At 39.1% G+C, this 24,882-nt stretch overlaps 1 protein-coding gene across 1 annotated transcript in view; it reads left to right on the top strand.

Annotated features, from left to right (window-relative positions):
- The window catches only part of LOC112556705 (putative N-acetylated-alpha-linked acidic dipeptidase), a 54,657-nt gene extending 29,775 nt beyond the window's left edge, over positions 1-24,882 (top strand). The window contains 18 exon segments of the mRNA XM_025225948.1: positions 173-455; positions 10,396-10,469; positions 10,859-11,005; positions 11,447-11,573; positions 12,538-12,660; positions 12,916-13,117; positions 13,378-13,468; positions 13,667-13,768; positions 14,157-14,242; positions 14,522-14,641; positions 14,922-15,004; positions 15,669-15,701; positions 15,703-15,733; positions 16,586-16,839; positions 17,661-17,913; positions 18,409-18,496; positions 19,027-19,119; positions 19,476-24,882. Of these exon segments, the coding sequence (XP_025081733.1) occupies positions 173-455; positions 10,396-10,469; positions 10,859-11,005; positions 11,447-11,573; positions 12,538-12,660; positions 12,916-13,117; positions 13,378-13,468; positions 13,667-13,768; positions 14,157-14,242; positions 14,522-14,641; positions 14,922-15,004; positions 15,669-15,701; positions 15,703-15,733; positions 16,586-16,839; positions 17,661-17,913; positions 18,409-18,496; positions 19,027-19,119; positions 19,476-19,677 (2,392 nt within the window). The 3' untranslated portion in view covers positions 19,678-24,882.

Raw genomic sequence — 24,882 nt, 5'->3', positions numbered from 1 at the left:
TCGAGAACCGAGGTATCACTGTATTTCAAATGTTGACATTACTTCGAGTGTGAACGTACAACAGTTTATAACTTTGTGTATGTGAGAGAGAGAGAGTGGGGAAGAGAAAGGAGAGAGCGAGATAATAACTGCCAGTAAATATTCTCACCTTTTTTTCCCCCGACTTTTGCAGTATACCAACTCGAGGATACATCGCGGGCAAGCCTGTGTCCAGGTGGGAAGCCTCCGATTCCGACAACATCGACATCGAATATAAAAACCTCGATCGACCCGGACGACAAGCGTGGTGTGGAGAATGTTTCTCGGGCCCCAAGGGCTTGGCCCTGAAGGCCCTCATCCTTATCGTCATCTTTTGCTTCGGACTCGTCTTCGGTTACGTCATCAGGAAGGGAACCTGTCCGGGGGAGTCGAAACCCCTGGTGGCAGTTGACGACGGCTTTGTTCCTATTCAACAGGTGAAATAAACTCTATCAAGGTCGTTAGGGTTTAGAAAGTTAAGTTTCAATTTTAAACTGCTTGGCTGAGCTTAGTACAAGCTAAGGGCCTTAACCCTTTTTAGGTTGTTGTAAAGTAAGGTGCTAGAGACCAGCGTTAAAGTAAGGGAGGCACCCATCTCCTCTCCCACTCCTCCCCAGTTCTTTAGCCCTCTATGGAGGTAGGTACTAGTTGTGTTGACTGGATGAAGTTTTACTGCGCCACACGGGTTTCGAACCTTCGCACCTGTCAGTTCGGACGTTAGTGCCCTAACCGCTCAGCTATCCGCTTACCCTAGTGCAAGATAATACTTCCCAAAACCTGAGTAAGCGGACCGCTGGCGCAACGCTTCAGCTGTTGTCACGGAGACCAACAGGATCAGTTTCATATTTCGTAGACTGATCTTTCTCTGCCTGTAGAATCTTTACAAAGTCTGTTGCTTCGCCGTGATGTGCCGGAGTTGGTGAGGATGTAAATTACTAATGAACAAACATTTAAGAAAGCAGTACTATTCAAATATCTCAAATGATGATGATGATGATGGGCTGAATAAACTAAACATCCTGCACAGGCCATGGGTAACTCATTAGAAATTGGACATGGAGGTGGAGCTGCCGCACGTTGACTTCTGACATTTAACAGGATAACGTGATGAAAAGGGAGTGGAGGGCGGTGAGACTAGGGTCAGAGGTTAGCTAAGTGCGCGAAGATCTTCTGCAGGTCAGGTGATGAAAGGGAAATCGTATTTGTAATCCATAATTTTGTACCTGAAAGCCGTTCCTAGCTAGGCAAAGTGTCTCATTGTATTGACACTTTACTGGCAAACAAGTCTCAACTCAGCATGCTGACCAGAGGTCCAGTGCCCACCCCTCTCCCCAAAATACTGGTTTCCTGTTACCTTTACACACAACTTTTAAAAACTTGGTCGAACGTTTGATCGATGTTTGTCCTCCTACTGAGAAAAGTCGTCAAGGCGCCCTGTGGCGGTAAACAATATTCCTATCACTCACTCCTTGAGGATTTCTGTAATGTTTCCCACAGTCCATTATTCTTGATAGAAATTTGGAAGCAAGCAAGGGCGGACATGTATAGAACATTGTTCTGCATGGCATTGCATGTAATTTTAACGATTGCTGATTAGAGTAAATGCAAGTGGCAAGTTCAACACCCGAGGTTGACGGGCGGCATTAGCGTGATCTGTTTTCACTCGCAACACACACGTGCGCTGCCCGTCATGAGCGGCCATGCCTTCACACCGCCTTGTGATCAATTATACATGTGCCAGTCAAGAGACATCACCTTGCATTACCTGAAGGTGAGTTCTTGTCGTGCATCTTTCAGTGTCTGCGAGTGTGTCGAAGAAGTTGGGAGTGAGAGTTTCCTCTAATAGAGGCATTTATTCGTTATAGCCGTAAGAGACTGATGATTTCATCATGAGGCTGTTTCACTGTAAGAGGGCGGGATAAGGGTTATTCAGCTTCCATGGCTACGGTTTTTGCATCCCCTCCATTATGATGCTCTGTACAAAATATTGGACTTATTAAATGTGGCTTGCTCCTGGCTGGAATCATAGACTCACCAAGTAGTGTTCCTGGCCGCTTCCAGGATTTGGAATTACTCTCACCGAGGCGAATAGATACTAAGGCCGTATAATGCAGTAAACATTTTTTTTAATTTATTGCCCCAAGAACAGTTTTGAGTGGCTGAGAGTTTCTGTCTCTTATTCCTCGATGGAAAAATAATTCTGCGTCAGGGTCTGTTGTACCCAGAGTGTCCGGACACAGTGTGGCTGGCTGTTTCAAGTTGCTCTTTGTTCTGCTGCTTCCTGTAAAGCTGCGTGCCCTCGTGACACGGGACTCACATTAGCACTTTTGTTCAGCCTGACATCGTGGTCTTTCGGCAGTCTATGTATGAATATTTTAAAACACTTTAAACTTAAATAAAAAAATTGAAAATATTTCGTCTCGAATTTTTGGCGCGTTAGCAAGATGGACAAAAAGATATGCAGCTAGAAACACGGCCAGATGTTTGTCAAGGCGGCGACACCGACTTATCCAGAGAGAGAGAGACGATTTCCATTCCCAAGTGTGTTGTGACGAGGATACTAAGACCTGTCGATAATGACAACTTTAGTTTACTGCCCTAATGGAAGTAGTTTTTCTACCACTCTTTGTAAGCAGGGTAGGAAGGTTCTGTGGTGTCTGGCTTTCATCCGGGATCTCTCGTTCCCGTCCACACACCCTTCCTGTCCCTGTAATCTATTAAGGGCTGCTATTTATTACCTTCCATTTCTATTAAGAACTCGTATTTATTACTTCTGACTTGCCTACAGAATGGAGAAAACTTCCAGCGCTCGTCTGTCGCCGGAAGGAGGTGGAAGCTGGTGAGAGGGGGGCGCGGGGTCTGAGGCGGGGAGCCGAGAGGCAGACGCCTTGTTGGACGGCCGTCTGGCCGTGCCTCCTACAAGACCCTGAACACGCGTGTGCGCACGCACTGCGGCGAGACCACCACGACCACCACCACCACCACCCCACTTCCGCCTCCCACATCCGCGTCTTGTCCTTCAGCGCACACTCGATAACCTTACAATCAGCCTGTTATCTGCTCGGGCTCGATACACGAGACTATTGTTGCTAAAAATTATTGGAGGTTGGCGAGGGGTGGAAGAGAGGAGGTCGGTGATTTTCCTCCTTTGCCTGAAGCACTGGCAGTAACGGTCCACACATTTTTTTTCGGGCTGTCTAGCATCGATCTTGAGACTTGTAAGAATGACATTTTTCGTGCTGGAAGACATACCGTATACAACGGAGTCTCCCACGTTCCCCACTGAATTAACTAATTCTCCATGGCTGACCTTTCCCGGACAAGTATAGTGACGGGCAAGCCCTTACTCAAAGAGCCTGGACTTCTTCCCTCGGGTCGTCTAGTTCATATTTTTTCATTAAAAAAGGGTTTAGAGAGTCACTACTTCTACCCTTCTATTTTCGCACGCCTTCCTGGTGTAGAGACTGTGGAAGCTGGCCACTTGCCCATCGCGATCTGATAACTGAAATATGCAAATGCAGTCATCACAGAACTGAACCCTGATGTCCAAATAGCGTGGCAGTACGCTCTTGCCAGTAGCTCTGTGTTTGTGAAATCAAATTCTCTGTATTAAAAAGCGGTGAACTTTCCATTAACTTATTGGCATCATCCAAAATTAACGTTGCATAAAATTTAATAGTAATATCAGTTCATATGTAAACTTTTTCTTTGGCCGAATCTCGTTGTCGAAGTGTCATTGGCGCTTCATCAAATCTGATATTAATGTCAGTTTTTGTCCTGAAGCTGACTCATATTTAGATCACAGATGGCGCTCGATTAGCCGAACGGTCAGGAGAAGTGTATCGATTCATCGATTGACCGCATGTCTGAATTCTCGTCAAATTGCCAACGTGACCATCGAGCAAAGAACTGGCCGGTCAATGCAGCTGATGAATATTTGTGTCTGTGATTGATCTCGTCCTCGATGTGGGGGAAGGGATTTTGGGGGGAGGGAGCTTTGATGGTGGGGTTCTGTGGCATGATACCCCCTCCTGTCACTGGCATACAATGACTTCATGGCGCCCATCTGTGGCTGGAAGGGAAAGTATACATAAGAACCAGGAGGTCATTCACTAACATCTGTCCCCCTGCTGTACAGTTATCAACACTGTTACAGTCACTGCGAAGTAATTAGTTAATTAGTATGATGTCACACTGAGGTCGTCTGCTTCACGGGTCGGTAAGCACAACCTTTGCCTATCCATCCACTCGACACTATTACCATCCCTCTGACATTGGTCTGTGTAGCGTGTACTGTTGTTTATTGCTTCCAATTCTGTTCCCAGACAATAACTAATTGCTTTTCAGAGAACCACATTCTTCAAGGATACAAAATTCATGAAATTTTGGTCTAAAACATTCCATTCGATGAATTAATCAGTTAATTACATCCAGGCTTGGTATTGTGGAAGTGATTGAGTGCAGCAGTGAGCTGTGTAATGCGTGCTACAAAGGTTACTGGAAATGCTTCTTAATTTCATTTCCAAAGCACGTGTCTCCAGGGAGCAGTTATGTCCCTTACAACATGTAAATAGAGGAAGGTTATGCTGATTTAAAAATGCCAGTGCTGACACTTTTTCAATGATGGTAATTTCAATTAGCAGACTTGGGAGAGGTATATTAAATCTGTATGTGTGTTGCTACTAGTTTGTTATTGGTTTCTGTCTAAAATAATGGATACGTGAATGATGTTTTGTGAAAACGCGTTCCAAATCTCTGGATTTTTTTTAACACTTTTACAGCAATCTACCTACACCTGTCCGTGGTTTCTCTGAAGGTTTTTGTGCGCCCCATTCTTTTCGCGAAATCTTCACCTAGCCATTAAGAAGTTGACAGTGTATAAACAGAATGCGGGGCGTCAGTCAGTCAGATAGAAGGATGCTCAGTTAGCAACCGTCGCGTGCACCGACATTCAACCATCTAACTCACTCAAATTCAATATTAAATTATTTCCTTCCGGGAATACAGATGGGTGAAGCAAAGAAAAAGACACATAGAAAAAGAGAAGCAAAAGCATCAGGAGAAATTATCGCCGGAGACTGAAGCCGAGAATCCTATGCGATTAGAAGAGCGCCGTGATAACAAAAAGAAAACTTTAAAATAAAATTTTAAAAAATTGTTTAAGTACTCTTTTATTTGACACGCTCTAAAAAGGGTTAAATAATTTTTTCTTTAGGTCTCGGGATTTTCTTTAAAGCTTATAACTTAAAATATATCAGTGTGAGGGGCACTCTCTTAAGCTGTTAAAAATTTGATCATCACTACGTTTTTTTACTTATTTTATTGTTAGGGCTGCGAGACAGAGCCCGGATGTCCATTTGCAGTGTATGTTGACAGAAGCATGCACGCTCGTGGTCGTCCCCCCTCACCTCCCTCCCCTTCCCACACACACGCGTGCGTTCGTGGAATGCAATCAGTCGCCATCGACAAGTTGTGCAATTGCTGCACTTGTCCCCAGTGCGGCGTTGGCGCCTGGCCTGGCAGATCGTAAGACTGAGGAATTAGCTGAGGGAGGACCGTGTTACAGCAGCGGCCATGTCAAGCGGCCCCCACATTATTTATTACCCTTGTAACCACATCGATACAGCGGCCACGACGCTTCCACCTTCACGAATCGAAGGTGTACCTACCCCTCCCCTCAACACACCACCACCCCTATCTTCTTCCCCCCTTCTACCGCCTACCCTCTCTTCTCCACTTGTAAACCGGAACCTACTGGTGTCGTACGCGGGCTGGCATCACGGTTGCAGTAGCAGAACACCATTCCCGATGGTTCCAGTTGCGATTAAGTTAACCATTTCTCTTTATTAAAATAAAATATGGAAGAGGCAATTTATGACAAAAAATGTGAATGATTGACATCGACGGCATCATTGACCACGTGTGTAACTTAATCCTGTCTGTCACCAATAAGTGTGTAGGTCCGAGTACTGACCATGTATTTAAGTGTAAAATACACGTTATATTGCTGTTATACATCCGAGTGCTTGTCAAATGTTGACAGTACACGTCAGACAGCTTGCTAAGTGTTGACAATATAAGACGGAGTGCAGGCCAAGTGTTGACTGTGTATCCGAGTGATTGTTATCGAACTGATCAAGCGTGTCGTTGCACCGCTAGCAGGCATGGCGCCGCGGATGAGGCAATCGCGGGTAGAGGCTTGCTGCACGTCTCTACACCGCTCGCCGCTCGCCACTTTCCGTTCCGCCCCGTTGCCGCGCGGTGATACATGCATCACGCACAAGTACAGACGACGGATCGCATCTACTACCAGGCTGGAGCTGCTGGGGCCACAGTGAGGTGGAGAAAAGGAAGTAGGGGGAAGGCCAATGGTGTCGCTAGACAAATAAGAAAACTTGTTCCTAAAATGCAAATATTCTAAACTTTACTTTTGCCGCCTTGTTTGTCGGCTTCATCATCACCGGCATGTTAGCCTCGTTTTGCCGCCTGCTTTGTGGGCGTCATATACGTTGCCGGCATGGTTAACCTTTTTTTTCCGCCTGGTTTGTGGGCTTCAGAAATCACCGACATAGTTTAAACTCATTTTGTCTCCTTATTTGTCGGCATCAGACGGATGCTGCATGTGCGTGCTAACGCAAGTGCTTTCAACCCAGTCGTCGGCTTCCACGGCGGTCCTCGCATTTCCGTCTTCATAAATTGATCAATACCGGCAGCGGATAGGTGTTTGGTGTTTTGGAGCTGAAGTGTATTGAAACGCTTCCGAGTACTCTTCTCTCCCACGCCTTTTCCTTCCTCCTCCCTCCTCCTTTCTTTCTCTCACACTCTTTCTCTCGCTCACACTGTGGGCTCACCCTCTCCTTTAGCGGTCCGGTGGCGCAACGGTTAGCGCCTGTCACCAATACAGTGAAGGTTGGCTGCCTAGAGTTCATTTCTCGTCTCGGGCACACTTCTTTCTCTGCACGTGGCATCTGTTTACAGGGCTGGCTGCTTGCCGTAATATAGCCTCAGTTGCTGGCACGGCGTAAAACACCATCCCCCCCTCACCCTCTCCTTTATCACCTCCCGCACTCTCTCTCTTTTGGCTGTTTGTCGTTCACTCTCTTGGCCTCTGTCTTTTTTCTGTCTTTACATTCATGTGTGTGTGTCTCTCTCTTCTTCTCTATCAGGATCGGTGTTGCTCTGTGTGTGCCTTCCTCCTACTTCATTCTGTTTTACAAGAAAATTTTTACATCTCTGTTCTGTTCCTGACATGTGGAGCCAACAAACAATAGCAGCCTGGAGTAAGGAAGATGAACACTGATTTTTCAATGAAGTTACACATCACCGTTGATGTCCCACCTGGATCTTATGTGCTGCAGAATTTGAATGTTTTTCTTCTTTTACAAACATGCCATCCGTTAGTAAAGTTCTTGCAGCCTACATTGATGAAGTAGTTAAAACTATTTAATATAGCTTAAAAACCAGGTCGGTTGCAGCATCCGTTGAGTCTACTTAAGCTACAAGATTTGTCAGTGATGGTAAAGTTAGCGGAAGTAGAGAAATGAGCTCTGACTTCCACATGGTGTGCACTAGACACGGTGAACCACTTATGTTCACTTCTCCCATTTCCCTCTTCCCCAATATCAGTCTGTGAGACTCTTTATCTCTATGTTTGTGATTATGGTTAAGATCTGCGTCTGGCCTTTGATATGGTGATAAAAGAAAAACCCACCCCAGCCTCCTACATTTGCATGGCATAGATGTTTAAGGAGAATCTCTGGGCAGCCAGGCACATCACCTTATGCCCTATGATTTACATGGCTGCACGAAAATGCCCTTTCATTTTGCACCAGGAAGACTTAGTGACTGCTTAATCCCACGCACCCAGGCTTTGGGGGGAGCCATGAGTTTTGAAGTTATTTCTGTACCTTGAATGTGTTGCCATCAATAATTCAGGGTGGCAGATTATATAACTATCGACCAGGCTTGGCATCAGATTATCACATAATAAATGTCTTTGTATTAATAACGGAAATATTGCCACGCTCTTTTATTTATACTCATGATGTGTGATTTTAATGTAATGTGTGCTAATAATGTACTTAACCTATATTGAGTATAAATCATATTCCACTGAGTTATTAATAGTCAAAAAATGATTTCGTGATAATCTGATGCCTCCAGATACAAGAGTGGGGAATTATATTTCAACATTTATTAATACACAGACATTTATTTTGTAAAAATCTGGTGTTCCTGAGCATAAGAAGATGGAATTATCATTTTTTGAATATTCCACACGTATTTATACTCGGTATTCCATTATCACATTTCTGGGTGTTAATAACATATTGATATTTAATTCCATGCTGTTGTTTATATTTAAGTTATATTTAAGGGATGGAGAGGCTGTTAACTGAAGCTGACAACAACTGCTGCAATGAGCCGATCTGTTTAGAATGTGATAAGAACCACCGCTATTGGAAAGTTTGACTGTAGTTGCAGACAGAAGCAGCTGTGCTAACATTTTTGAGCCGTTCTACTTATATTCCTATCTACCCTCCACTCCCAACCCATCACCTCTCCCGCCTGACACCTGACCAGCTTAGTTGGCGCCAGGCAGGGATACTATAGAAAAGTGCCTGGCATCAGGACTAATTAATCACATCAACGAGGTTGGCGTAAGTGTGGATCAATACACTCTTAAGGCACTTTTGTGCCATTATTCCTGAAAGTTTGATCACAGAAATGGCAGAATTGCCCTCTTCTTGTCTGCTGTACAGCTGCCTTAATTGTTGGTGAAAAGGGAAATTGACAAAAATGATAAACAAGATGATTCATTTTATTCTTTGGTTTGCAATTCCCTTTTGTCATCAAGACAGTGAATTTTTTTCTTAAGAGTAAAAAATACAAGTATCATTGTTTCTGAGCAGTGGGGAGTTGGTGTAGATGTGGAAATTTTAGACTGATGTGAAACCTTTATCCCTTATCATGCAGCAGTAGTAAAATGGTTTTTAGTTGTCTGCATTACATTGACATTTGAAAGATCATGGGTTCAGATCTTTTCTTGGGGCACATGCATACACCTGGATGTGACACCTGGGGTTTCTTCCGATACTCCAGTTTCTGTCTTTTTCATTACCCCATTACTTCTATGAATTCATAAACAATCAGCCAATCAAATCAGCAATGGTTGTAGCCAGGTATCTGTAATTTCTGTCTGGACATGACTCCTGTTTACTAGGATGGACTAGCTTTTCCTGACATAACCATAAATGCACTGTTTACACCAAAAAAGCAGTATAGAGACACAGGTGCACTTGTACAAAAGAAAGAATTGAGCCTTGAAGAGAAAGGGATCAACAATTCTCACCTTCCAGATGTTGTCTTCAGTACTTCAGAGGACCTGGTACAGAAATATATGCTGCTGCTCTGTCACTTTGGACAGAAGAAAACCAATTCCGAAGATTGATGATGATGGTAGCAGAGATAATGATGATAAATGTTTCTCTAAAAAGGTAGCCGCTAGCAGCCAGGAAAATGTAGTATTCTGTTTGTGCACTAATATAGTCTGTGTTCCGTGAATAAAAGAAAAATCCTTTGATAAATTGCTTCGTCTTCATTTGCATGCATAATTGAAGATTTTGACTGTATTTTACAGCAGTTTCCTTCATGATTCTGATGTTGCTTGGTCCGTTTCATTCATGCAGTGATGCAGGGTCATGACATTGATTGCAATATTCCATCTTTGCCGCTTCTCTTAGTCAAGCATTTGGCCTTGAGCTTATTTTCCTTGGCCACAGCCTAACAATCTTGCAAAAGGGGGCCCTGAGATCAATGGTGTTGATTCTGTTCGTGTTGCTGGGCTGCCTTTAAGAATGATTTTTTTTTTTTTGTTCATTTTTTTCTGTGCCCAGTTTGGTTCTAGCATTGATACAATAGGATTGAGATCAAACTCCAAGAGTTATATCAGGCCCAGTGAGAAATCCTCTATCAATATAGCAAACTATTACATAGTTCCAAACAATTTGAAATGTGTGAAAAGGTATGGAATACAAAGGGATAATGTTTGTTTATTGGTATGTTTTCTGGTAAGTGATGAGGTTCGTGCTAAAAGAAATTACAACTCCTATATCTAACTACACCATGTGAATGATCACATTTTGCTGATGTTGTTGATGAAACTTTTATTATGAAGGAAAGATACATTTTATGAAATAAATACCAAATATTGTTTGCAGAGATGTAATCTTTTAAGCTGGGAACATTGATAAAAGGCAAATGTCAAAATGTTGGAGGAGAGACCATGATTTTATCAGCTTGACTTTCCTGTTTTGTGTTGCTGTTTGAACTTTGACTTGAACACTCTTTACTTAATATTTGCTGCTCATATTTCAGGACTATGATGATGAAATCAGACAGCAGCTACAAGAAAGAATTAGCCATCCTCTGAATTTAGAGGACAGTATCAAGTGAGTGTCAGTCAGCAAATCATGTTACATGATGTTTGTTTCATTCACCCTTAAGGGGCATATCAGTGCACAATTCTGAACATCAGGAAAACTTGTCATTCTATGAAATTTTCTTATGGCAAATTAATTCAAAATGGAGGGCATATGTTACTGGCAGAGCTAATTATTGAGCAAGAAGAAAGAGGCAAGGTTCTGCAAGGTCTAAGCATGTGTAAAACTTTATTGTGTTGTACAGTGATGTGTTGTGTTGGCCTTTACTTAATGGGAAATACCAAAGATCGTTCATCTTTCCTGTCCAACAAATTGCTTTCCAGTCTGTCAGGTTTCAGAATAATCTCGTTGCATGCTAATGTGATTTGAGTCTAACAGCATAGCTTTTCTTTGATCAGGACAATTACAAAGCACTTGCCACTGTCTGGTGTGGGCCAGACCAATCATCTGCTGTACTACACACGCAACATGTGGGCAACGTTCCATCTGGACACGGCCACTGTTCGAAACTACAGTGTGCAGCTCATGTATCCCAACTACACCATGTAAGCTTTCACAAGTTGTGCACATGTTATGGGCAAAATGTTTTATTATAAAGGTGTCTTTAGTGTTACTCTTCATCTTCTGTGTTTCCATTCTTGCCATGCATTACGCTGTCAGTCTAATAGCTGCAATCAGGGCTTCTGCTTACGCAAAAAATTGCGTACAGTACGCATTAAAAGTTCGGAGGACCCCTTCGCCTTAGCAGAAGCCCTGTGCAATGATGGCTCATCCTCAGCAAGTTAACAGGTCCCCAGAGTTTCTCTCTTAACTCCACCACATCTAACCAAGAAGCATGCCGTAGGTTGTCAAAACTTCAGCATGTCTGCTTAGTGTTGCTGAAATAGCATGTGTGATTTTCTGTCTTTATGCTAAATATTACTGACTTCTCATTCACAATTACTGATTGTATAGCTGTGGTTATAAATATTCATTCTTGATTTCAGGGAAGGTGTGAACAAAGTGTCCATTGTAACAGACAATGAAACACTTTTTGAAACACAAACAAATGAAACAAATATTCATCCAAACTACCTGCCTTTCAACGCCTATTCTCATTCAGGTCATGTGCGGGTGAGTTGATCTGAAATTACATCCATTGAACAGTTTTCAGCATGTGCCTGTCCCAATTCTGTTTTGTTTATATTTATAAAATGATTCTTTTCATTTTTATAATTATTGTGTGGCGTTTTAGAAAATCGTTAACCACATTGCCTTTCTAGGCCTCCAATATCATGCTGCAAGTGGTTAAATCTAAGCAGCTTTTTTTAAAAATAATGGCACTCATATATCAACGTATCATACTTATTTCATTATATAAAAGCTTTTTCACAGTACCCACTTTTTCTCCTCTCACCAAACTCCATTTAAAAAAAGAACTTTATTGAATTTTTTTTTCACCAGCTAATTCTTACAGACCACAAAATAGTGTCCCCATCTGCAAGAATTCTCTTTCCTTGGCCTATGCAACATGCTTCTGTAATTACAAGATCAAGTCAGTATAAACCCATATCTTGGAGGCCTGTGCTAACTTTTCTATTTAGTTCAGTGTTCTCACATTCCAGCAATCAATAGTAATGAGTTTTTTGGGTGAGAGCAGGTCAGCTGTCAAGTTGGGAACATCCTTGGGGCTTTGGTCCGCAGCCATCATAACTCCAGTTACCTGGTCTGCCTCTCCACTGTCACTGTTTGATGGGCTGTCTTTAGTTTCAGTTCCCATAACTGTATCTTTTTACAGGAGTGAATTGTTAGTTCATTGCCCAACCCCTGTAACCTGGAGGATTTGGGGGCCACTCTTAGTCTGATCTTTAACCCTTTATCTGTCCGACATAGAGCAAGTGTTTCCGCTGGTATAGTTCTAGAGGTCATGGAGACATTCAAGCCCCATGACCACAGCAAGATGGTGGTCCAGTAGGGAGCGGTAGATTAATTGTTGACTGCAATCTAATAGGAGAGATGTGCATATAATAAAGAGACAATGATATTCAGAATAATAAAAGTATTCTAAATTCTGTATTTCTGGTCTGGATGACTTTAGGGCCCATTAGTGTATGGACATTATGGCCGGAGGGAAGACTTTGACAAGCTTAAAGAGTTGCAGGTGGACGTTAACCAAACTATCTTGCTGATTCGCTATGGGAAGATACACCCCAGCAACAAAGTAAGGGTCACATTTTCTTTTTAAAAACAACAAAAGCAAGTTATTTATCACCAACAAAAGAGTGATTTAACTTCATTGCTGCTACTAATAGTTTTAATTTTTAGCAATTTTTTTATAATGGCATGAGATTTTTCTGACAAAAAATAAAAACTGCTTGTTGGCTTTAAAAAAATGGATGTTAGGAAAGGAAAAAGTAAAAATATTTTTGTCGGATTGCCTCCAGATAGATGACATGTCACTTTCTTAATACCACAGGTACAACATGCAGAGAGAGAGGGCGCACTTGGTGTCATCTTGTACCCAGATCCTTATGACTATGTAGGCAAGCACTCTGGCGATGGAAGCAGCGGATATGATACCTCCGGCACCTGGTGGCTTCCTGGAGATGCTGTTGTCCGCTCATCTGTTAGATACTGGATGTCAGGGGATCCTCTGACACCTGATTATCCATCTGTAGGTATGTCGGATTTTTCCTTAATCTATTAACATTTTATGACCACAAACCTCTGGCTTGTCTAATTTATCCTTCATCTCTAACCACTTTCAGATCACAAACCTTAGGCTTGTCTAATTTATTCTTAATTTTTCAGTACTTTTTTTTATCACAAACCATTCTTCTGACTTGTGCATTGATCAATTTGGCCATTCGTATGTCTTCTTAATCATTAAATAGATTATCTGTATTTGAGTTTCGATCTTATTTGTATATTTGCGCAGATGATCTTCCACGGTTGTCCAACAGCCAGGACTTTCTCACAAGTCTTCCTGTGTTTCCTGTCTCATACAATGATGCAAAGCGACTCATGCAGTAAGTCTAGATGTAACAGGCTGTTTCAAGCTTACAGACACCCCGGGGAATCCCTTTGTTGTTAGTTATCATGTGCCTTCTGTTTTATAAATATTTGTCCTTATACTTCTGTCTTTGAAAATTTATAATGTATAGAGTGTTGTTGTCACAAATACCTTTGTTGTGGAGTCACATTCTGCTTTAAATTTTTTTGTGTAGAAATCTGAGTGGGCGGGATGTCCCATCAGACTGGGTTGGAGGCTTGAATGTTACCTACAAGACAGGTCCTGGCTACATTGTCAGTAACCAGGAACTCCCAAGGTGAGAGTTGTGCTGGTCATGGTAAACACAGTCTTCAGAAAACTAACCAGAACTATGCACCGTTGTTACCTTATAACATTAATATCACTCACATAGAATAGTAGTTGTTAGGCATCAACCTTACCGAACAAAGTTGGTCATGACCTGATAACAGTTACTAAAGTAATGTATAAACTATGGGGCATTACTTTATCCAGTAGGTAAAACCAAGAAATTTGTCCTCTTACCATTCGAGAAATTGATTCTTAGCAGCCCTACTAGATGATCTCACATTTATATTTCAAAATTAATGTCTATCAAAATGATTATAATTAATCCATGCTTGAAGCCTCTTCTGTTATAATTATGATAATTCTATTATAATTATGACTTCTCTGGTATTTTTCAGTGAGGTGGATTTGAATGTAAAGAATGAGTTTCTTTTCCGAGAAATCCATAACATTATGGCAACTATCCATGGGCAGTACGAAAAAGGTATTGTTTTTAATTGTAAATAAATAAGCTCTGAGTAAATATATGATCACTGATTGACCTACTTACATTCATATGCACATGCATAAGTACATTCACTTTTCTCACAACCATTGTGATTATGGCTGATAAGAGCCTTCCATAGTCCTTGATACGAGACAGCTTACCTCCACCTGACCATCATTATTGTTTTGTGGTTGTCTTCAGTATATACATTGATTACAAATGGATTAAGGCAGAATTTCTCTCTTAATAACACTGCTAACACATGTTGTATTGCAGACCACTACATCATCATTGGCGCCCACATTGATTCATGGACTATGGGCGCCATTGATGCAGGGACTGGCTATGCAGCTCTCATGGATCTTATTCGTACCTTTTCAGACCAAAGGCAGACAGGTATTTTGTAGCATTGACATAATTAAATGGAGACAATGAAATGCAGCTTAACTGTTAATTGCTAAGAGGATTTTAGTCTACTAAAAATGCTTGGACTAACAGCTCAACCAGCAATAACATTAGATAAATTGGAAAATTAAGTTTTGCCAATCATTTTTCAAGAGAATATTTTCTTCTGTTCCATATTTGAGTGCTATGCAAAAGGATTGTAAATAAAATCAAGTTTGAAAAGAACTACAAACATTCACCAAGCAATTTTTATATAGGATGCTTATTTCAGGGTGGCGACCACGAAGGACCATAATTTTTGCTGGATGGGATGCTTCCAAGTATGGTCATATTGGAGCTTATGAATGGGTCCAGGTACATTTTAAGGAAGAATGACAAAATGATGGAATTCATTTTTCTTAGTACAGTCTGTTTGAGCATTTATCTTACATCAGAAACATATCATGTGTTTCTTTCTCTAATGGTTATCAATTTTGAGTCTGATTTTAGGCACCCAGCTTTAGCTTATCCTAGTAAAATGAGATAAGTGGCTACCAACACTGGACCTTTAGCAGCCGACCCATTTGTTTAAATTTAATTCATAGCCAAGTCACATTTTTGGTGCATGTGAAGATATTCCTTAACTTATGAGTAAAGTTATACCATCTCCAGCTGAAATAAAGGTCAGTGGTATTTAGAGTGGCCTGTTTGGTATCAAATTGAATTCAGCGTAATACAGCTTTCATCAGTCACAAATCTGATTACTGACCATCCTATAAATCTCTGCACAATCCTTCTAATATTCTATTAAATTTTACAATTTTAGTCTTACAGCCTGTAAATACTTACAAAGCAAGTACAGTATGGAAAAGATAATCCACCTATCAATAGTTGAAGGAAATACCTGCCTTGGATTAAAAGTGAAGCAGTGTGCAGCTGATTTCACTGGTTACTGACTGAATGTTTTCAGGTGACATGTATGTATGTGCATATACAATTTTTACTTAAAGCTCGTTTCATGAGGTTTTTTTTTTTGCAGGAATATGAGGAGCAACTAACATCAGGAGCTGTAGGCCTATATTAACTTAGATGCAGCTGTGAGAGGTTTGCAGTGCTTCTTCCTTGCTCTGTGTGCATGTGTGTGTGCACATGCCTGCACATTCGTGTGCTTAGATTCATGTTTTATATATGCATATAATAAATGCATGTATAAATATTACTTGGAAACTGTGTGGATAAGGTGGGCATGCATGCACATATGATCCTTCAAGTATTAAATACATAAACTAAACAAAAACAAAAAATAGACAATTATTTCTTGAAGACATTGTAGATAGCTATAGTTATTAAAAAAGAAACAGAAAATGAATCAATAATTTGAAAAAAGACAACTTTTGCTGAAAGAGGATATTATTTTTGAAAAGATGGTTTCAAGTTTACTCGCAAAGGATCCACCATGTTATGAACTGATGACTACAAACTATAGTTCATTACATGACTACCAACTACTTCAGCTATTTCTACACAGCTTTCATGTGTTGATACATTTTGGGAAAAGTGTTGTAAGGGTTTCTACTAGTAGTAATTACTTGCTCTAAGACTTCTACCATCTTGTCTGCAAACACCTATGATCAGGGCCGTGCTTAGGGGCAGGCAGACGAGGCATCTGCCTAGGGCCCCGCACATTTCATTAAATAACGATCGTGGTGTCAAGGGCCCCGCACATACCCTATGCCTCGGGCCCTGCGGGGGGTAAGAACGGGCCTGCCTATGATATCCATTTAGATGAAGAGGTTTATTTTTCTTCTATATAAATAGTTCAATGTCTTATTGAACGAAGTGCAAAGTTTGTTGTTGTAATTGTTACACAATATATTATAAATCTGTTTCTTTGTAACAAACCTCTCTTTCTGCCCCCTCTCTTTCTGAAATAGTACTTGTTTCATATTTTCACAGGCAATTATACTTTTTATGCTGAGTCGAACCCTCTGCTGTATGACATCATCTATGAAGCAACAAAAACAGTGCAGTGTCCAGATGGCGACCACAATAAAACTGTTTATGATGAGTGGCAAGAGCGCCTGAAGGACAGCTCATTTTCCACTGAACATCCTTGGATTGCTAACTTATCAGGCGACAGTGATCACAGTCCTTTTCAGTATCGCATTGGTGTGCCAGCCATGTCTACTGCCTTCACATACAATATCAAGGCAAGTAGATATTCTACCTTTCAAAGCGGTTGTGATTTGTGGTATTGCATGCTTCATAACAAGCAACAAATGTGTGTTGTGGTGGAGTACAAATTGAGAAAACAATCAGCCAGCAGCAAGGAAACGAGCAGAAAACCATTATGAACAGATGAGTGCAAGTGAGGTGTTTGCTTTAATTGTGATAAGACTGAATACTTAACTCCCCCGTCTTCCCATAAGGGATTGTGTGAAATATATGATGATGTAATGGAGGTGTCCAGCTGTACCACAAGAAGGTCAAGGTAATGTCAGCTTACAGTCATCGTAGGCGAGTGAGGTTTTACAGTCCCATCTTAGAGACAGCCTTTGAAAAGGACAATCCCCATCTTCTCACCCCTGCTTCCTTACTTTTTCCCAACACGAGGAGGTATCTACCCAGTCCACAGTTGGGTCAATTGGGGAAAGTATGATGCAAACCAGTGCATCATATGGATAGCAAATTGTTTCATCATATATGTAGCATGTCAAAGGGGTAACAAATTGTCACATCATATGGGAATCAAATCACCAGGCATGGATGCCTTTTGGTTCAAACGCCATTTTTCTGATGATTTAGCTATCTGTTCCCCTAACCGTAGGAAGGTAACAGTGTCAAGAAAATTCAGGTCTCTAGAAAATGTCTCAAAACGGGTTCTCATAGAAAACTTGTCAATAAAGATTTCTACAGGGTCAAGTATTTGCAGACTTATATAGAACCTGTTATTTGTAGCTGTCACTAGAGACATTCTTGGCCATCTTATGCACACATTTGATGCATAGGGATTTGTTTTATGTCGTTGCAGGAGTACCCTGATCTTCCATCTTACCCAGTCTATGCCACCCTAAACGACACTCAAGAATACCTACAGACTTACATTGACCCCACCTTCAATGTGACAACAGCTTTAGTGAGAGTGCTGTGTGACATCATCCTTCGCCTTTCTGACAGTGCCATACTGCCTTTCAATGTCACTGGGTACCAGCACATCATGGAGAGGGGAATGAGGGGGCTCAAACTGTATGAGTCGCAGCTTCAAGATGCAAATCTTAGATTAGGTACACATTTTGTAGCTGTTATAAAAATATTGTACTTGAGAAGAGGTGTTTTCAGCATGATTATCAGTAACGTTGAATAGATGTCTCTATTACTTTGACATGTAAGTTTGCAAATGTTTGCAATATCAGTGGCCATTTTGATCATAGTCTTGCAAATAGCTTTATAACCACAAAGAGAGTTTGAGAAGCACCAAGCATGGAAGTCTGGTCTAAATGTTCTTACAGGCAAATCAAACCCTTGAGAAAACTAACTAAATAGTTACCAGGATATCATGATTCTGTAGTGCTCATTTATGAAACCATAAGTAAAAAAAAGTCCCAAAATTCAGCACCTTAAACATGAAGTAAAACTACAGATAAGACAATATAAGCTTCTAAAAATATCAAAGTTCTTTTAAAAGAATGTATTAATAAAGAGGCACAGAATAGTAAAGTTATTTGAAAAATCGAAAATAATTTATGTTTGTAATTCAAAGATTTTTTTCTTGTGTGCAGATCTCCTTTCATCTGCAGTTAATAATTTCACATCTACTACAAGAGAGTTCCAGAACAAACTGGCATCAATAGAGAAAAGAAATATGAGGTTTGTCAGATTGCAGTGAGATGAAGCTCTAGTGACACATGGCGTGGAAGAGAGCAATAGCTTATTCACATCTATGCACTCACTTTAAACTTTAAATCTACACTGTGCAATGCCTACATGTACATGTTGTCACCGCAATTCATTCATTCCATATGCCAAACAATCTTTCCCTGGCCATAATATTTGTGTCAGCCTGAGTTGACCTATTACAATGTATCAACTGTACCTACTGTTGTGTGTACGTGTCATAAGCAGTATTTTGCTAATTCTTTAGCAACTGTTAATCTGCCTTCTAACTGCCCTTGTGGATTGATAAGTACAATTTAATAATTGTCTTATAGTGTACACTAATCTTGAATATTGTTGTTTTTTGCATGAATCGTGGTTTCCCCTTACAAATATGATCTGTATCTCATGTTCACCAAAGAAAAAAGACATTTTCATAATGAAAAAGAAAGAAAAAATTTTAAGGGCACTTGTTCTTCATGTTAATTTGTTTTTTTAAAATAACCTTTATTTTTATGTTGCAGTGAATTTGAAGCTCAGTTTTTGAATGACAAACTGATTCGGTTATCACGAGCCTTTATACACTCTGGTGCTGTATTATCGCAGCCACAATACAGGTGCAAATTGTTTTCTAAACAGTTGTTTGAAAGTACATCTAGCCTTCTGTTCTAGTAGTAAATGTAATAAAAAATAATGCTGCTTCAAAAACTTGATGTCCACCGTCAATATGGAGTCATCCAAATGATTAGTGCCAAAGCAAAACAGCGATAGAGGAGACTGAAAGAATGAGGAAAAGTTTGTTTAGGGGGAGACCACACCTTTTTAGCTCATCAGCAAGGGAAAAGCATTATCTCCCTTAACATTATTTAAAGCCATATCAACTAATTATATTGGGTAATCATCAGATCTCCTTTAATTATTCTTAGTAAAAACTTGCATGTTTGATCTCCCATTATTTTTTTTCTTCTTACAGAAATGTTTTGATAGCACCACATCCAGAAAATCTGAATGAAGAAATCATTTTCCCTGGCATAATTAATGCACTTCTTCAAGCAAAGGTAGACACCACCGACAGATGGAAAGAAGAAGTCCGAAAACAGTTTGCAGTTCTTGTTGTCTGCTTGCAAAGAGCAAGAAATATTGTCACAGAAAGTTACCCCACAGAGTCTCTTTAAAATTGTTTTTGTATTGTGCAGCAATTTTGGATGGGACAAATAAGAAAACTTTTTTAAATGAGAATTGTTAATAATATTCTGACTTTCAAATTGTTTGAATAAAAATAAATTATGCATTAGTAATATGTTCAGAAATTCCTTTTCAGCATACCTTAATATTTTAATAATTAGACTGATCACACTTGGTTGTTTTAACACATTGCTACATGGTACCTAAGGGAAATGTTTGAGGTTTGCCAGGAACAAATATTTGAATTCTTATTTAACTGTGTCCTGTTTGAAGGATTCCAGACTTTCTCATTTCCTTGGGTATATACATCTGCATATTTTTGATTTTCTTCTTGTTTTTTGGGGAAGAGGTTGTCCAATAAGACATGCAAAGACAGATGTGGACCTACTGCTGGAATGGAAAGTAATATACAAGCCAAAAGTGACTATGTAGATGTATTTGCCATAACTGCTGGACCAGCATAGCAAAACAGTTCTGTTTTCCACAAAAGCTGTGTTTGGTTAAGCTGGAACTAACAGCAAATCTGTTTTTGTTTTCTGTAAGGATTGTGTTTGTTTAAAGCTGGAGAAACCATACTACTTACCCCACACTTAATGATCTTGTTAAATTTGCTTGTAAGTGAAAACCAGCTATGCTGTATGGTTTGTTTCTTAGTTCGGTTTGAGAAGCTTGTTTGTTACATGTGTGGTTGTGTTGAACTTAATACAAATTGGAGTTGCAAAGAGATTTGTGTTGTAAGCTTTGATCCCAGTTGGAACTCGTTTGCTTCTGCAGAAGGGCAGCTCTGGTGATTGTGCTATGCTTTGTGTATGATAAATATATTTTGCTTAATTTAATCTAAGAATTTAGCTCCAGCCCAAAAATGCATCTCTAAATACCTGCTGAAGGTTTTTTGGGGTTTTTTTTGTCAGTCCTGCAAAAGATATTCATTATGAAGATGACATTGCAGTTTTTCTCCATTTTCTTACTAGTGTTTCACAAATGAGCCCAGCTGCATTTCTAAACTGCTTCTCTTTTAAGATGTTAAAGGGATAAACAAAACTGCCAAAAAAAAAGCCTGAAAATGGGGAAAACAATGTCCAAATATTTATCACCCATCAGTCTTTCTGTCTTGAAAAGTTAATGTACAATATTTAATATTTTAGTCATTTTCTACACTAAATATTTTACTGCTGAGTAGTACTCACTGACAGATGAGCACTGCTTAATGCAGATAATGTCAATCTCATTTAAGACAGTCAGGTTTTGTCCTCTATTTTATTATGTAGTCACAGCCTGCTGTTATGTCGACATCTTTATGTAGAAAATTTATTTTCATGTTATCTTTCATGAAGTTGAAAAAAGTTTAAACTGTTTCCTCTTGGTATCAAAGGATAAACCTTGATCTGAAGTTTTTACAGTTTTGTTACCTCAGCATTTATATGTATATTGAGATTCACAACCTTTGTGAAATTCAATATACAGGGAGGAGCTTTTTTAAAATTTTTTACAATTGATCTTCTAGTTAAAATTTTTGTGTTCTTTAGTTATATGCTTTCTTATTGCTGTAAAAATGTTTACCATACCACTGTGTACATAAAGCTGTTACGTTTGTTAAACATTTCCTTCCTGGTTGGGGCTGAAATAGTTTAACAAACATATCAAAACGGAGGAAGAGAAATATATACCATGTGGGGGAGAGGTTTTTAAACTAGGAAAGCAAGATCATGGGATCTTTAGATAGTTTCCCTCCCTTTACCTCCATTCACATTTTTTTTCATGAAAGGTAAGAGATAAGAAATGTAAACAAGAACAATATCCACTTAAACAGTTTGGAAGACCTTTTTTCCCATAAGAGGGTTGATCTACAGTTATTTCCGTCCAAAAGCAGCAATTCAGGATAACCATTTTAATCATTTTGGCAATCAGGTTTCTTCAGTCCAATGTCAAGGTTGCAAACCAAACTAAGCAACACATTGCCTAAACTAACCATTGTATAAAAACTGTGTTGTTGCAGTGCTCTTGTCTTTTATTGAAGGGGTTTCTTTTTGGATTAAACACTTAAATTCACTAGGAAAAAAAAACTTTCACCTTTTTAAGCTTTGGAAATTGTTGAAACATTGTGGAGGATGTGTTGTCTGGTGTTAAAATTATTGAAGAGATGCTCAGAATATAACAATTTGCATTAAAACTGATTTCCTGACATGGTCCTGATGATGTGGAATATTTGTTTGAAAGCTTTTCCTTGAATACAGATTCTTCCTTTTTTCATTTCCATGCTGTAACATTCAAGTTTACTGCTGGATACATAAGTTGCTTTTCAGTAATGACCATTTCAGCCACGTCTACCATGAGGAGTTTTTACATATTTTTAATCTGAACTCATGCACTAAATCAGTACCATCAAAAGTCTTGTTTACTTCCTGATATATTTTGCTATAATATGCCATTTAGATATTTAATCTGTCAGAACTACAGTATGCACCCTATCTACAGACTGAAAAAAATTCAGAATTTAATTTGAAGGAATGAGGGTTGGATTGCATGCATAGAATAGAGGCCTTACTAACTGAACTGTGGCCACAGTGTTAATGTTTACTGTGAAGCACCTTTCAGAAACATTCTTAATTTAGCAGTTAGATAAATTAGTCAAAATTATGTTAACACTAATGGATTATTTTTCTCCATTTAAGTATCAACTTTTTTTTTTAATACTTACCCTAAAAATCGTGTCATTTTTAGGGTACATCTTAGATGCATTGCATTCAAGATGAATAGAACATTTTTTAAATTGTATTTATATATTTATAAGCATATACATGTATATAGTGGTTAGAAAATTCTAATATTCTGAGTAAGTGTGGAAGATTATTATAGTCACACCACAGATTTGTGGGCTTGAATTCAGAACTAACTGCAGATAACTTTCGTTTGGTCTGATTTTTACGTTGCAGTCTCAAATTTCGTCCTTTTTCACTACAGTTGACCCTGGTGTGTTTCATATAATTGTGAATGTGTAGCGCACAAAATCGGATTTTAACATTGGTTTTTTTTTATTTTTCCCCATTGTTGCTTTTGTTAGTGCTTATGTTTAAAACTGTTTATACTAAGGCCAGCTTTATACACTGATATTTTGTTCTACTCCTGCTATGTTGATAATTATGTTTCCATACCATTTAATATTCCATATATTTCAAAACCATTTGACACAACTCCATTCCTGTACATTGTGATATTCAGCAGCAAAAGGCTGATGGTTAATTTTTATTTTTAAAAATCTTAGCTGTGCACCAAACAAAACAAAAATGTCGAAGATTTTATTATTGATTCTAGGGAAGTATTTTGCTATGTTTTTCATCAAGAACAGGAGGATTCTTTGTCATCATACTTTAACTATTGTGGGTTAACAGACTGGCTTTAACTATCCACCTTTGCTGTCATGCAACCTTTGCTCTCTGACTATTGACACAATATGCACTGTACTAAGCAGTACTCTAAGTGAAAATACTCTTTTAATCAAAGTGACTTTTGCAAAATCTCATGCTCTCATTTCTTATAACAACTATAAAAGTGTACATTTTTCTCTGCATTCTGTTTTGCAATCAACTTGTTGACATTTCATACTCTGTGGTGCGCATTACTGCCTCATTGACAGAAACAAAATCTCAAGTCTTCCTTCTTCTAATTCTGTTAACTATGGTTTGCTTTTTTTTAGTTCATGCTGTTGATGAGTGCTAGAAAACCAATGTGCTGCCATCAGGTTAGACAATACCAAAAATATTATTTAAAAAAGAAGTGTTAATTGACCCTAATTTGCCTGCACATACAGAGAGCTTGTTTGTGTGTACAAGCTGTTTGGTGCCATAAAGAAGTGAAGTGACCTTTGTGTATTATGTTGACATGCAATAAATTAATTCCCCCTGGAAGAAAATCATTGAGATCTATATTTTACTTTGTCAGCCAAGTGTCTAACTTTGTGCAGAACTAAAGAAATCAAGTGGAAGTGGGTTTACTTTTCAAAGCCAAAGAAAATTGCTTAGAATAATATCTTGCTCTAATGTTACTTGACGTGGGACACATCAAGTGCATATATTAAAAATGAAAATTTTCTGAGGCAAAGAACAATCTAGACTTACGAAGCAACTATATTTGCTTAGTTGATGGTGGTTTTCTTAAATACCAGAATGTTAACACAGGGTTTGCACAGAAAACAAAGACTAAGGCTAATACAACATTACCATTGTCATATAATTTTATGCATATTTTTTTTATGTTTCTTACATGGATGCATGCGTGTATAAATGTATGTGTGTGTACACATAAGGATTTATTGTTTTCCATTCATTTAGAAATCTTAGTACTTTTTATGTAAGACAGTGACCAACTATATTATTTAGCTCTGTGTTATATGTTGGTTTGACAAATTTAATTCCAGCTTCGTGCTAAGTCCTTTGAGCATGTGTTGGAGAGATGAGGGGGTGGTTCTGTAATTTCTTCTTGTTCTAATCACCCCCAGTGGAGCATAGGGCCGCAACTACACCATACGCCATCAGATCTGGTTCTGAGATCCCTTTCCAGTTGGGACAGTAATTTAGTTGTCTTCACAAAAAAAAGTTTTTAAATTTTGTTTTGAGGGGCTAAGGAGTAACACTTTTCAGTTTTGTGGTGTGGAGGTGGTTGGCTGTGATTTTGCTAGTTTTGTTTATCTAAATTTTAAAGGTTTTTTTCTCTTTTGTTTAGTTGACAGACTGCAGTTTGCTGTTTGGAGTCTACATTTTCAGATGAGATGAAAATTGTATATTTCTCAAGCTCTGTTTATGGTGAATGTTTCCCATTTCTGTTTGTGAAGTATCTTTTATATTTATAACTATGATATTCAGGATCTAAGAATATGAATCAGCACTATTTGGACTATTGGACAGCTGTTAATTTGAAGAGGAGAAAAAATTGTTTTCCTATTTGCCATGTGTTGGAGACTGACATTTTCACATACTGCAAATAGAGTTAAGGATATATTTTGAAGTTATCTAAACCATTATTTGAGGTAGCAACACTAGGTGCATGCACTTACACATGCACAAAGTTGTTAAGCAATGCCCTTGTAGATTTGTGAGGTTGTGAAAACTATAGAGTGGTAGAGATGATAAACTGTCTTGACCTATTTATGTCTGTGCTTCTCATACCTGAGTATGAATAAAGAGCGACTGAAAATGTTA

Source organism: Pomacea canaliculata, linkage group LG2, assembly GCF_003073045.1.
Source record: "Pomacea canaliculata isolate SZHN2017 linkage group LG2, ASM307304v1, whole genome shotgun sequence".
NCBI classification, from domain to species: Eukaryota; Metazoa; Mollusca; class Gastropoda; order Architaenioglossa; family Ampullariidae; genus Pomacea; species Pomacea canaliculata.
This window is presented reverse-complemented; position numbering and strand designations above follow the sequence as displayed.